The 15,227-nt window shown below is 33.5% G+C and overlaps 1 protein-coding gene and 1 long non-coding RNA gene across 2 annotated transcripts; one reads left to right on the top strand and one right to left on the bottom strand.

Annotated features, from left to right (window-relative positions):
- Positions 1-1,051: 1,051 nt before the first annotated feature.
- Positions 1,052-3,813, bottom strand: LOC25490020 (uncharacterized). Its single transcript, XR_003010078.2, has 3 exons — positions 3,578-3,813; positions 3,405-3,475; positions 1,052-1,428 (listed from the first exon to the last, which is right to left on the bottom strand). It is a non-coding gene; the product is annotated as an uncharacterized lncRNA (long non-coding RNA).
- A 1,477-nt stretch (positions 3,814-5,290) lies between these two features.
- LOC11431485 (uncharacterized protein slr1919) lies at positions 5,291-14,116 on the top strand. The gene is made up of 14 exons (XM_024780106.2): positions 5,291-5,723; positions 5,951-6,053; positions 6,163-6,409; positions 8,326-8,367; positions 9,082-9,153; positions 9,285-9,420; positions 9,567-9,724; positions 9,949-10,033; positions 10,405-10,574; positions 10,807-10,968; positions 11,435-11,593; positions 12,307-12,567; positions 12,990-13,262; positions 13,828-14,116. Exons 1-14 carry the CDS (start codon positions 5,663-5,665, stop codon positions 14,038-14,040), a joined length of 2,142 nt encoding a protein of 713 aa, XP_024635874.1. The 5' UTR covers positions 5,291-5,662; the 3' UTR covers positions 14,041-14,116.
- The last annotated feature ends 1,111 nt before the right edge of the window (positions 14,117-15,227 follow it).

The raw sequence follows: 15,227 nt of genomic DNA, 5'->3' as shown, positions 1-15,227 counted from the left end.
GTAACAATTCCTTTAACATAAAAGTAATTAAACAAGAGTCAATATCCATTTCATCTCTCATAATTTTATCACGGACCAATATAGTTTCTCACAAATAATACGCTCACATTAGTTTTTGACATTTTTATCTGATTTATTACGATATCAAAGACTAAATTAAATTATCTTTTGTTGGATACTAAATTGATCCGAAAGAAAATTACGAAGCACCAAAGTCCTTACATTAAACAATTGGATTGGGTATTGATGACCAAGACAGACCCTCAAAAGAAAAATGACTAAGACATTGTTCATCAGTTTTCCGATTTTTTCACTCACTTGATAATACAATATCATGAGTGAGAAGACTTTTGACACGTGGCAATTCATTTTCATGCCAACTGTCACCAAGCCACACAAGCCAAAGACAAACGAACCAGCTAATGATCATGTCATTACGGATGGTTTCCTTGTCGAAGCTTCTTTTTGCTTGTTTTTTAGCACATAACATTATCCATAATCATAACAGTGTTGTAAAAGGTGCTAGCTACCATAGAACACACGTGGGACGCCACTAAGAAACAGTCATAAGAATGGTAAAGGTGCTTCTTTTCTTTCTTTCTTTTTTTGATAAAAGGAAGGCCCTCACCAAATTCAGAGCTAGTCTTTGCTGGATTAACGGGTTAAATTAAATTGCGTTTTGGTTTGGCTTTGGCCTTTACTGTAATATTCGTTCAAAATGCTGTACTTCTTGGTTTATTTACGATCAAACAATGTGCATTACTAACAGCAAATCACCACATTTTTCCAACTATCTCTTTTCAAGATTCTCATTTTCCAACAACAAACCTTCATCTCAACAAACAAACCTATGTTTTTAAGAGTACTATCAACACTCTCTTTTTTAACATTATCTTTTTTTGTTTTTAATGAAATCAATACAAGTCTCATCACTTCTTTATGTCGCATTCATTTTCAAAATGTAAGACATAGAGTACATTGTTTTTTAATTCACTGCTTAGATGATCTATTATGATTATCACTATCAATTTACAATAACACATCATCCTGATTAGGTGAATATTCTACCGCTGCATTCTTCTATCAAAAAGCATATTTTACTACTATATTCTTAAACATACAGCCCAAGGTATACCAACAAATTAACAAGTATCAGAAATGAAACTTGTAATATTTATTCTACTCCTAATAATGCACTTCATCAACTCAAATTTTGTTGTACAGCAAGAACGACTGATAAATAACTAGTGACAAGTAACAAAAGACCAAATAAAATACAAAACTCGAGTATAGATTCTCTATTTCAACAATCTCAGAAGACCTTGAGGAAAATGATCAAAATTTTATAGCCTGCCACTTCCGAGCACTGCCAATTTCCCAAAGCAATCAGCTGCAAAATTTCTTTTCTCCAAGGATGCAAACTTGTAACTGCAGATAAAATGGAATAGATTACTTTGCTGGATAAATGTTTCAACTTTTATTTCCTAGATTTCAATTTAACAACCGATCAGTGCTGCCCTAGTTGGACTACGAAAATAAGTACATACGTGATAGGACGCATACAATAGACAATATGGACTTTAGATTGGTCTGGAGTTAACTAAAGATGAATCAAGTTAGCACTTAGGATCTAAGATATATCTAATGTCACATAGATATGTAGCTGTGATTATTGAAGCATTCATTCACATCCATAAGACCTATACCCCTACTCCCAGATAAACAAAGAAAGAAGTGCTGTGTGTGATGGTTATCGTATATAATGTCAAGTGTCAACAATTACATCAAGAATTTGCTCAAGTTGAAGCGTTAGTTTGGCACAAACTGCGTTAAACAGCATGCAGGAACAAATATTAAATAAATAAGAATTTTAGAATAATAACAGATGAATATTTAATTATTCAAATTAATTAACTTGTGGAGCCACCATATTTCCAAGGCTGACTCAAAAGGGCTCGAAAAATGCACACAACAGGAAAATTTAAAACTCAAGCAAGAACATTTTATTGTGATCAGAGTACATGATCTAAACTCCCAAAATATGATTGGGCAATGGACAGTTAGTGCACTATTAATGTTACATGACATGTTTCCTATAGACACCAAATATAATGTATACAAACCTATCAATCGGATCATTAACAGTAATGTTCACCAACTTTATTGAAAAATATATTGAACAATATTTCAACACAATTATTGCATTTGTAAATTTTTAACTTCTAGACAATTTTTGGCATCTTCATTCAATATGTTGCTTGAAAAAGTCATGATAAGTAGGGCCAGACTATATCCACAACTTCAATAAGCATGGCTTTAACATGATCTGAACTAAGTTGAGTTCCCATAGAGATTATTTTATTTTAGTAAAATGAATGTTGTCAACGGCGGATGGCGAAAGGCCAAAAGTCCACCATATAAACACACCATTGTGGCCTATGGCGCTTCCATGGCAGTCATTCCTTCACAAACTTCCAACAGTAGTTGTCCAAAAATCCGTCACAACATTCTGCCATGGCGGCGCCATGACTACCATTTAACAACATTGAGGACAATAGGAACCACAACCTTTTAAGTTGTAAAGAAAAGGAGAATCGTCAATTGGACTCATACCCCAAGTCGAAAAGCCTCAATAATACTTATCTCCCACGAATGTACTAGTCAATTGATCCCTCTCATTGATAGAAGTTTTTTCATTTACACCCAAAATATACCTGAGTCATATCATGCTATTTTTGCAAGTGCAAGATTTCTAAATAACATCAAATCCTATTTCAAACTTGTTCATACTGTCAATATATACAGTTTGAATTTCACATTCTGTCATGCTACATGGCTCATATTATTAAACAATTCACAGTCATGCAAACCTAAAATGTAAGGGACGCTAAAGATGGAACCAGATCATCAACTTCAATGCTCTCGACATGCTCATGCAATCCTATATGAGCTAGGAAAATGATAAACACATCAAGCAAGAAAAATCTACAAGAAATTGTATTAGTTAATAAACTAGTAGGTGAAAAAAAAAAAAAATCTAGACCGATGAGCCCTGCCAGAGTACTTTGCTTTCCAAAAAAATTACTAGTTTCTATATATGATTTTGGGGGAGCATTATTTTGAACTCTTCCTGCTTAGATCCTCTTAAAATCTCATAAATCAGAACACGGGGTTATAGATCACACTGAAACTACACACGATGAAGGAAAGGACCTGTCAATTTTGAAAAATCTAAACATCTGTTCTACAAGAAACAATAAATTAAAATCCCAGCAACGTATGAATTTAAATGTCAAACCGATCCATTTACATTAGTTCAAATCACGAATTCTAGAACAGCAACGCCTATAAAATTGAAAACAATTACACAGTCTGATATAAATTAGGGTTCATCGATCACCAACCTTCTCTTTCAGTGAGCCTTTCGCCTCTGAAGTGGCTGTTTCTGTGTTGCTAATTTATAAATCCAAAATACCTGCGGTAAATCGGAAAAGGCACACAGTGATTTGAGAATAGATGTAAGGGGATGGAATTGGTAGAATGAAATGAAGTGAGGAAAAGTGTAGAGAGAAATTACCAGACCGAGAACATGAGCTGCTATTAGAAGAACGAGAAATACAGGTACTGCATCGAGCATCGATGGTCGCGCCGGTGAGTATTGATCTTGCGCCATTGTACAAAACGGGAAAAGCGAAGTAACCAGTGTTTATTTTTTCTTTCAGATCCTTCACAGTTCAACAAATGAAAACCCCAACTGAACCCCGCAAGGACGCAATAGAACTTTGGGTGGGTTTGTTTATGAAAATAATGACATTGTTAGTTCATGTAAGTATGTTTTTTTATTCCTACAAATATACAAATTTTACATTTTAATCCTTTAAAATTTTAATAATTTTTTTTGTCCATATTTTTAAGTTAATCTTTTTATTTTTTAATAAAATTATGCATAAGTATGATGAATATTGTAAAACTATCTAAAAAAATTTACCAAACCATAAATTAAATATGAATTTTTAACTGCTAAAAATATAAAAAAAAATTATATTTAATTCATGTTTTGTTAAAAAAATTTAATTTTTCTGAGAGAGATTATGAGCCCGTTTGTTATAGTTTTTTTTAAGAAAAAAATCATTTTTTTTAACAAAATAATCACTTTTAAGAATGATGCATCCGTTTGTTGTAGCTTTTATAAAAAATTAGAATCTAAAAACAGTTTCAAATAACAGCTTCTTAAAAACCAAAACAATAAAGAAAACTTAAATATAAGCATGAAATAAAAAGTTGTCACAAAAATTATCAGAAAATAATTGTTCAAATATCATTTCTTCTCATGTTTATATTCTTAAAAAAAAAAAGGCTATGTTTTATATAAGCCGTATGTGGTAGAATGAAGTGATGTATAATAAGGTTCTATCTTCTCCCATAGAAAAAAAACTACAAAGTTTTGTTACTTTGAACAATCATTTACATGATAACTTTTGGAACAATCATAAATTTACAAATAATCATGTAACGACACAAAAACCAACAATAAAGAAAACGTAAATATGAGTATGAGATAAAAAGTTGTCACAAAAATTATCAGAAAATAATTGTTCAAATATCATTTCTTTTCATGTTTATATTCTTTAAAAAAAAACTTTGTTTTATATAAGCCGTATGCGGTAGAATGAAATGATATATAATAAGATTCTATCTTCTCTCATAGAAAAAAAAAACTATTTTTTTTATAATAATAAGATTCTATCATTTGAATAAATTTATAAAAAAATAAATGAAATGAAAAACAACGGAACCAATTCATTTTATTGTATAGGATAAAATTGAAAAATAGACTAAGATAAGAGATAAAAATTGAAGATTCTAAGTTTAAACTTGAACAGATGAGAAAAACTAATCTAACAAAATATTTGTCATCTTAAAAAAAGTTACAACTTACACAAAATAAAAAAAGTGTTTTTCCAATTCAGCTCATAACATCATTTATTTCTTAAAACGGTTAAAAAAGACAAACTAACTAGCTGTGTCTGGTAAAGTTTATATTCAAAAACTAAATTGACTTTCTAAAACTAGATTGGAGGATCAAAATAACAAAAGAAAAAACTCTTAAATCATAATTACTGATTTACATTGATTAAGTGACGTGTAAATGGATAATGTCAACTTTGTGTTAGATTCAAAAATTACAAAAGACACATTTTAGAACCACCCAATCAACCACAACATCAGTTAACTCAATCATATGTAATTTGATTGATAATGTCGATTTTGTAATCTATTCTAAAATCAAAACAGACGTCTACGATATTTATAGATTTTATTACATAGACAAAATTTTACGACATGTAAATCTACAAGGAAAAGAGGGTTAAAGAACCGACAGTAAACAAACTTTTCCGATCAGAATATAATCTAAGAATCCAATCCAAAACCCGGAGGGCGGTTCGCGTTCTACAAAACCAAAATTGACGTCAACTGCCAAGTGGCTTCACACTACACCACCAGACGTGGCAGTTTTCTCTGCTTTCTCACACTAACCACCGTCATATCAATGGCTTCTTCGTTTCAACTAAGCATTTTTTCAAACTATTGGTGTGCATCGTTTTCTCATGCTTCCTTTTCCTTCACTCTACTACACTGAACTCCTTCATTTCACACATCGATGAGGATGAATGCCTTCGTCGCTCTCTACCGTCACGCCGGCACCATTTCCATCCCCGCAAGTAATCTTCAACTTAACTCTTTCCGCAAATCCATAGCTTCTAAATACTTTAATTTTTTTCTTATTCAAATGAAATTATGCAATTTCCGTTCTATAGCACTGATTAGTTTTGATTTTGTTTTACTTGCTGAAATTATTGAATTGAATGTTAGTTAGGTTAATTTTGATATTGTTGTTGTTTTTGTTTTTGTTGCGTCAATTTGAGAGCGTGAGTGTTTTTTCTTGTAGAATTACGACATGTAAGTGCAACTGAGATTACTTTAGGAAAATGTATGCCACTGGAATATCTGAGGAGGTTGGATTCCTGCCCCTGGCTGTTGCATCGATATTCGTGAGTCGAATTGATTCCTTACACATATGATTTGATTAATATAAAATAATTTTGTTTAGGTTATGTTTTGCGATCTTCAAATTTTTGTCTGTGGGGGATTATGGTGCAGATATTCAACTGGTTTCACTAACGTGCATGGCGAAACACCGTCTCCTGATTATGCAAGGAGGAGGAGGGAATCACTGGAAAATAAATTTGGGCTTACTCTTGGGACTTATAGCTCTAAAAGTTTCAATGCTATATACCGGTTTGGTCCCTTTTTGGCTTTGTATAGGGCTGCGGTTATTTCATTTCACGTCTTCAGGCTAACAATGTGGCAGTTGTTCGTTGAAGACATACAAAAACGAGCAGTTAAGGTAATTGATTTTCTGTTACCAATACTTTAGATGCAATTAAGCATATGCACTTAGAAAACAAACACACATAACTTTTGGTTTGGGATAATAGATTAATATGTTCAATTTGTTATGCATCAAGAATTAGCCACGGTTATAAAAGGCAACAACAAACCTTGCTTCTGCCATGGTAAGGTCCGGGAAAGGGTTGGGTCCCATTGTAGGTATATTGTTGGCACAACCTTATTTTGTTTTTAGTAGAGGCTGACTTCACAACTCCATAGTTGCATATGAATTGATAACGGTGTCTATCTTGGACAATAACTCCTCCTCTGTTGCATTACATAGATGTGGTAATGTTATTTTTAGTTCATTTAAATCAGCTTGTATCGCTCTAGTACAATTTCAAGTGAGCAAAATTCATGATATCGACATTATAGTCATAAATCCATACTTCCAATTCCGCTTTGTGGGAAGCGAAGCAAGTCAAGCGACTTTGCTTGTTCTTGTTGTTGTCAGTCTCGAGGATACAAGTATTTTTTTTATTCACAGTTTTGTCGACAATAGTTTCTGTTGCTCTGATATAAAAGCCATGTTACCAAATTGATTTTATGTTATCTCCTTCTCTGTTGACATTCAAGAACTTGTGCTTATTATTTTATCACCCTGTTTTTATTTGGTCATTTAATGTTTGATAGTTTTTCAGTTTAACACTACTGCTATTTTATAAACCACGTGGCCCTTTTGTTCCTTTTATACCCTAATTGAAAATCGTTAGAATATTCATCCTGTCATGCTTGTGTTCACATGATCATAAGCTTCTTTTTGACTTACACTTTTTTTTGCCTTGGTTAATTAAGCTCGGTTTCGTGTGGGTGTTGCGTGCAGCTTGTTGCACAAGATACTTTCTCTTAGTTTCTGTTAAAACTCAGTTGCTAGCTAGTAGTTACATTTTTTGTCACAATTATTTATTGGAAAATACCACCTTCACTCGTATCCGAACCTCTATAAGTATAGAGACTCAATTTCATTGTCATCACATCCAGAAATATAGTCTGAGTTTATACTCAAATTTTCTCTGAAGTTTTCTTTATACATTTTCTTAAATTTTCTTGTATTTTCTCAATGACTCCAAATGAAATATGGTTTCATTAACTGGTAATGATAGTCATGACTTCTCCTTGAAATCCACTCTCTTTCCTGAATATCACACTGTGTAGCTTCTGCTCTGACAAAAGTCTCATCATGTCTCTGTAGAACTAGTTGAGAAAAATTATCTCCACTGTAAGCAACAAGTAGAAGGTGTTATTCGAAGTCACAAGTTGTGCAGTGTTTTGTGGTTAATCCTTTGTTACCATCACGGTTCTTCATAGAGTAAAATTAAGATGAAGTCATTGTTAATCCTCAGCACTCAAGTTTGAATGAGCAAGATTCACTCCTTGCTTCCTGGTTGATCCCTTCAATTTCATATATTTTTCTGCCTTGCCTCCTTGTGTGCTTGCAGCGCACTGCACTTCTGGCAGTTTTGGGAGAAACTCCACAACGTTTTCCACACTTACACCTGAGAAAACCAGCGTCAACTTTTCGAGTTAAGTAGTGTAGAGAAAGGAAATAAAATAATAAATTTATTTAAGAATACCTAGCTCAAATAGTGAAGACTATAGATTTTAATCGTGTAATTTTTCAAATTAAATTACAACCATGTGTCTGCTTTATATTGATTGGTACGGGGTTGTTGGCAATGTCACTTTGTCTCATAATGTGCCCTCTTCCATTATGTGTCAACCATGTATTTAAGCACTACAATATTTATCAAACCACATATATTTCTTCCACCGACGTTTCTTCCAACAATAGAGTGCATATTCATATCTTTTAATACTTATAAGTGAAAAACTGACAGGAATGAACAATTATGTGAATACAATGTTTTGCAGTTTCGTGAAACTCTAATACGCTTGGGTCCTTTCTACATTAAGGCAAGTTTCTTTCAGTGGTTATTTCCTGTTGGTTTCTGGTTTTATCATGTTTTTTCCTTTATTCTTTGCCTTATTCTTTTTATACTACAATGTTCTTGCTGTAGTTTGGCATATGCGTTTTTCATTAACATGACTCTTTATCATACAAACTTATTATTACTCTAAAGTAAGTTTTTGTTTTGTTCCTAATATAAAATAAATTGACTGTTTCAAAGGCTTTTCATAACATTATAGATGAAAATGTTTATTTTTATCTGTTTTATTATAAAATTCATCATCTACCTTTTGTTCTTGCTGTAGTTTCATTAACATGACTCTTTATAATACAAACTTATTATTACTCTAAAGTAAGTTTTTGTCTTGTTTGTAATATAAAATAAATTGACCGTTTCAAAGGCTTTTCATAAAGTTATAGATGAAAATGTTTATTTTTATCTGTTTTATTTTGAAATTCATCATCTACCTTTATATTTTTTACAGTCACTAATAGAAATCAATAATCATGTTTCCAGTTCTTCAACTTTAACTATAGTTACCCCTATTATTTTTTTGAGGTTTTGTTTTTTGTTTTTGTTCTTTTCTGAAATCAATTGAATGTGGGTTTCTCATATAATCTTCACAACATTATATATACACCATGTGGAACAAGTGTACTTGTTATATTAAATTTTTCAATATGTTATTTTATTTGACGTAGTCTGCGCATTAATACAGCTCGGACAGGCATTGAGCACTAGACCTGACATATTACCAACAGTATATTGTCAAGAGCTTGCTAAATTACAGGTACAATGACCTCTTCCATTTTACTTTAACACATTCAATCAAATACGGTAGATGCATGTATTGACCATTGTCATGCTCCTGGTTTTGTTATCCGGTATTGATGAAAACTTATAAATTTTTATTCATGCTAGGATCAAATACCTCCGTTTTCAACTGATATTGCAATCAGATGTATCGAAACCCAATTTGGTGCTCCTATTCATGAACTTTTTCGGGACATTAGCTCAGCTCCTATTGCAGCAGCATCGTTAGGACAGGTTTATAAAGGTTTGTTACCAGCAATAATAACTAGAATTTTATTCTAATTTGCATATTTGTTTGGCCTCTTGTTCTTAAATTTGGAACTTTGGAGTAATATAGACACATTTGAGGAAAGATTGAAGTGTTTACTTTTGTTGCTTCAAGTGTTACAGCTCATCTGCATTCTGGAGAACTTGTAGCTGTAAAAGTTCAGAGGCCAGGCATGTCACTTTCATTGACCCTTGATGCTTTGCTGTTCCATATGATTGGGGGCCAATTTAAACGGTTTGCAAAGGCTCGCAAAGATCTTCTAGTAGCAGTTAATGAAATGGTGAGTTACAAATCTATTGCCTTGGAGCACACAAATCTATTGTCGGCATTGTATATGACCCATTTTTCACCTAATATTGACAGTCTAATATCTGAAACCCACTTCAAACAATAAATTATTTTCGCATGTGTGTGAGCATGATCGTTACACCAGCTGACTGCTGTGGAGACATTTATATTTATATTTCAGTTTACATTACAATTACTTCATATATTATTCAACAGGTCAGACACATGTTTGATGAAATCGATTATGTCCTAGAGGGGAAAAATGCCGAGCGATTTGCTTCTCTCTACTGTTCGTCTTCAAGTGAGTTCAACATCTGTGGCAAAAATTCCATTTACTGTTTTCTTTGATTGTACTTTTGGCATGTGCCTAGTTCAAGTGTTCAAAGCATATGCTGTAATCCCAAATTCAAAATTTAGATAATGCTTCACCAAATGCTAATTGAAGCATTTCTCCTAGAATTTTTTAATATTAGCTTTGGAGCAATTTACACATAAAAATCCTAGCTTGCTGCTATTCAGAACTGATGATTGTTCCTAAAATATGAGAGGGCAATGTGCAATTCCAATGTGCTGTACATTTTTCTCTCTTAAATGATGTATGGTTCTTTGGCATGCAATTTGGATTCGTGATTCTTTTGGATAGATGCTGATGATCAGGGCAACAAAATGCAGGCGGAGGTAATATAAAAAACAATAAAACAAAGTCAGTCAAAGCTCCCAAAATATATTGGGACTATACATGCACCACTGTACTGACTATGGAGTGGTTAGATGGAATTAAGCTTACAGATGAAACAGGTTTGAGTGAAGCTTCTTTAAACAGAAGGGAACTCATTGACCAGGTACGAGCCACATAAGTTTTCTTGGTCACATGCTAATAACAAGTTTACATGCATGATATCTCTTTCATGCCTTTGCTCGTTCGACTGTGTGTGTAGTTACTTAAATTAGTATGCTTACATGAGTTATGAATAGCATTAAATGCAAGCATACATTTTCTTTTGGCGATATATTAACTGCATATGTTTACTTAATACCAATTGACGTCCTTATGTCTTTCTCATGACTTCGTAGGGATTATACTGCTCTTTGAGGCAAATGCTCGAGGACGGTTATTTTCATGCTGATCCTCATCCGGGAAACCTTGTTGCGACAAATGATGGATCACTTGCATATTTTGACTTTGGAATGATGGGGGATATTCCTAGGCATTATCGTATTGGACTTATTCAAATTGTGAGAGATGTTTGAACATTACTCATTTTAATGAATGTAAAACTAATTAGTTTAAGTTAATTTCCACTACATTTGATGACAATTTCTTAAATGGGACACAATGTTTGAAAAGGTCAACGTGAATTAAAGATGTTAGGCATTTCAATATTTGGCACAATAGTTGTTCATTTCTCCTCGTAAGATGTATCATACTTATATCTATGAATTTAAAATTTCATGTGGGTGATTTATGTCAATGTAGTGAATGGTCTTCCTATTTGTGATCAATGGATTTGTTATATTTTGACTACTTCATGAGTTATTTATCATTCATAAATAAATTTTTTATGATCCCTCTCGGAGGGTTTTTGTGCCAAACTTCTGAGCCATGTTTTATGAATTGAAAGAACTCAAATAGCTGTTGCATAATTGAGATACCCAATTTTCCCTAATTGTCTGTGACTAGTAATGAGTTTCTCTCTTTCAGATTGTGCACTTTGTTAATCGCGACTCTCTGAGCTTGGCAAATGACTTCCTTTCTTTGGGATTTATTCCTGAAGGGGTTGATATACATTTAGTTTCTAATGCACTGCAAGCATCCTTTTCTGATAGGAGTCAGCGGACCAGTGAGTCTCAAGATTTCCAGGTTTGTTTATCCTTTATCCCGCATCTAAGGATCATAGCATTTCTCATGTCATATGTTAATTGAGACGCCTGGTAGGAACTCCATTAGGAAGGACCGCTGTGCATAATTTATCCTTCTGTTTTGTGATTATCATTAGATATATGAATGCTTGAATTTCCTAGGATAAATTCTTTGATACAGTCCTGTTTTGGTATTAAGTATGTAAGTAGTCTCGTAGCCTCTTGTTGGAGGTCGACTGATGGGTCTCTGTTTCCAGTTGGCCTCAAATATGTAGAGAGACTGGTGGGCGATTCCAGTTGCCTTCAAATACGTAGATACTAGTGGGCTATTTTATGAGGGCTTATTCTTCTATGTCATTGTACTTGGTTTTCTCTTAACTTGAAAAAATCATCAATTCATATGTACTTACCATTAACACACACACAATGTACACGCAACAATTTGTGTTTGTCATTCAATTTTAGGCTTTTAATAGTTCAACAACTCACCAGCTGCCTGGTGACATCTATATAACAGTGATGTAATATTTGCCTTGCTTTATTACTTCTCTGTGCTGAGCTTGAAAGCGTCAAAATTATTTGCTAAGATAATATTTCATTGATCCATTCCTCATAATGTCTTTAACATTAGCCGTTTGTTTTTATATCTATTTAAAGCACAATTTCAGGGTATCATGGCGCTTTTTTAAAGTTCATTTTTTCTTTGAATTTCAGGGAGTCATGAACCAACTATATGATATCATGTATGAGTTTAACTTCTCCCTCCCACCAGACTATGCTCTTGTTATAAGAGCATTGGGATCACTAGAAGGGACAGCTAAAGTTCTGGATCCTGATTTTAAGGTCATTGAAAGTGCATATCCTTTTGTTATTGGAAGACTTATAGCAGATCCTAGTCCTGATATGAGAAGAATTTTGAGGGAACTTGTCATTTGTAATAATGGATCGATAAGGTGGAACCGGTTAGAGCGCCTGGTACGATATAAGTTTTTCTACCATGCTTCACATGTAATTATTACATGGAATGTTGACTCCAATATTTTTTGTAAGCGCATCAACTTAAAACTGAAATTCATACAGCTGAAGTAAAACTACTTGAGCTGTATGTGTCATAACTTCCCCAAGTAAAAGGAATTGCTATTTGACATTTGTGTTTCATATATAACCACACACACACACACACACCCCCCTATACAAGCACATATACTTTATGATTTATGATCACAATCATAACTTCTTTTTAGCTGTGCTTGCTTATAAGAGTTGTATAATCACCTCTAATTGTGTTGCATTGTAAATGCAAATCCCATTTGTTTCTGCACTAAAATTTGAATATTCTTATGAATAAAATTATTATACAACTTTGGACTATAATATGAATGCAATTCTTGTTTCAGGTTGCAGCAATATCTGAACAAGCTTCAGAGCTAACCGAAGACCCTAATCCTGAAAAATTCTCAAGCCCTTCTGTTTGGAAATCATTTGATATGCATGCTGTCGTTGATTCCACAGAAGATCTTTTATTATTCATACTATCAGTGAAGGGTCAGAGAGTGCGTGTTTTCCTTCTTCGGGATATAGTAGAAGCAGCTGATGTGTTTCTGCAAGATGAAGTGATTGATTGTGCATTAAATGGGAATCGTCAAGACCAGAGGATATTGCGCTTTGAGGTATTGTCTTTAGTTAAAAAAAATATTCATGCGTGTGTGTCCAGGGCAACGCGAAGTTTCATATGGCTCCCTGTCATGTACATAGGCTGTGCATTAAATGGCAATGTGGGGAGAAGTGCACAAATCTGAGTATTTAGAGGGACATAGCGGGATAGTCCCTGATGGGATGGTAGTAATGGGATAGCTGTGGCAGAAGTTAGGTGACGGAAGTGGTAATGGGATGGCAGAGACCGTAACATCAGTGGTGGGATAATGGCACATTTTAGATTGTAGTTTTGGAGGAAAGTGTCCCAGTGGCTTACCTGAAGGGATCTTGAAAAGGGTGAGAGTATTCGAGTATCATTAGTTGTGAACTCCTTGTGTGTTGTTCTTATAGTGTTGTCTAAACCCGGAACCCAAATCCCTTCCTGACAATGCTGAAGGATGAGGATTTTTAGTTGGGTTGAGTCAGTTATGTCTGGTAGGATGAGAGTAGGGAGGGAGGGGGTAGGTGATACTTGTAACTACTAAATAATTCTACTCCATTAAATGGAATTGAATTTTTTTTCTTTCCTGAACATTTCAGGAGCGTACTGGGAAATCTTTTCATTACATTCGTGAGGTGGTGAAGTTGGCGCCAGGAGAGTGGACAACAATGCTTCTTCGGATGGCAGTGAAGCCTGAAGTTCACATATTTACTATAGACATTATTTCAGCTTTAGCTTTGCGTTCTAGTCACAGATTGCAAGTAGCCGCTTGGCTCTATTTGTCGATACTTTTACACAAATTATCAGATTAAGAAATACAACTGTTGACATTCGTGAACTAGAAATTAGCAAATGTTTCCCTCATCCTCTTAATATTCTTTGCATGAAGATTCTAAATTTTGTTATATATGCTTCCATATTCTTTTGACAGTTCGTAAATAAAACAATTCAATAATTATTGACTTTCGGCAAATAACAAATTGTAAATTCTATGGATGGACAGTTTCACTTCTTTTAGATAGTAGAGAAAAATTAGCAATTTGTTTTAACGTTGAACACTTAATTTTTATGGGGTTTAATGAAGTTGCACATTTTTTTAGAGCAACATCTAATGAAAACTAATGATATTGTCACATAAGTTCTCTTTGCAACCGTAATTTAAAAATAACTGCCAAATATCAGATGATTTTACGTTTTAACACGCATCTTTGACAACATTGGTTTTAGAAGCTAGTAGCTTATACAAGGAAATAGATTATTTCCTTTTCTAGAGGGAAATTTTGGCTAAATTGAACCGTTCCCCGAGTCTTTCACCAGTAATTCAATTCGTGTCATTGGACAATTTTGACGATTATGAATCTGCAAGGTTGCGTTCCAAAATAAATGTTGTGCACTAGCACTAAACTTGCTTAAAAATAAGGGTTATGCGTATACCAGAAGTGTTGGTTAAGAAGCCGCTAAAGGGGAAAATTATCTTCAAATCTAGGTTAATGTTTGTCAATTTATAAATACACATTAATCCATAAAAAAATACGTCTTTTAAATCCTTAAACAATAAATATTTTAATGACACAGTCAACATTCACTATTTTTAATATACTTAGAGCTTGTATTGTTCTATGTTACTTGTTATTTTCGGAGTTATGATACATGCACACCTATAGGTGGCATACTCATTTAAACATCCACATAAATATGTGACATGTGGTCTAGACTCCATAAACACTTTATCTCTCTTCCCTCTCTCTTCCGTCTCTCTCCTCTCATAGTTGAGGGTGTATGAGTGATAAGAAGATACGAGTAGTCTACCAATCATTTTCCTTATTTTAGAATGCCAACGAAACATAAATTAGTTTTTTTTTGGACAAACACGTCTTTTTTATTTGTATTTTAACCTTTCTTGTTACTCCACCCCTAACTACGATTTATTCTTACTTCCCTTTTATAAGCTCGTCTTTCACTTCTAACATATATATTAGAAAATTTGATAGTATAACCA

Source organism: Medicago truncatula, chromosome 3, assembly GCF_003473485.1.
Source record: "Medicago truncatula cultivar Jemalong A17 chromosome 3, MtrunA17r5.0-ANR, whole genome shotgun sequence".
Lineage (NCBI taxonomy): Eukaryota > Viridiplantae > Streptophyta > Magnoliopsida > Fabales > Fabaceae > Medicago > Medicago truncatula.
This window is presented reverse-complemented; position numbering and strand designations above follow the sequence as displayed.

Excerpts from the sequence above, each read along its gene's own strand:
- LOC11431485 (XM_024780106.2), top strand. The coding sequence starts at position 5,663 with ATGAGGATGAATGCCTTCGTCGCTCTCTACCGTCACGCCGGCACCATT. Across the intron at positions 9,421-9,566 it reads GTTAGGACAGGTTTATAAAG|CTCATCTGCATTCTGGAGAA; the intron begins GTTTGTTACCAG and ends CAAGTGTTACAG. Across the intron at positions 10,969-11,434 it reads GTATTGGACTTATTCAAATT|ATTGTGCACTTTGTTAATCG; the intron begins GTGAGAGATGTT and ends TCTCTCTTTCAG.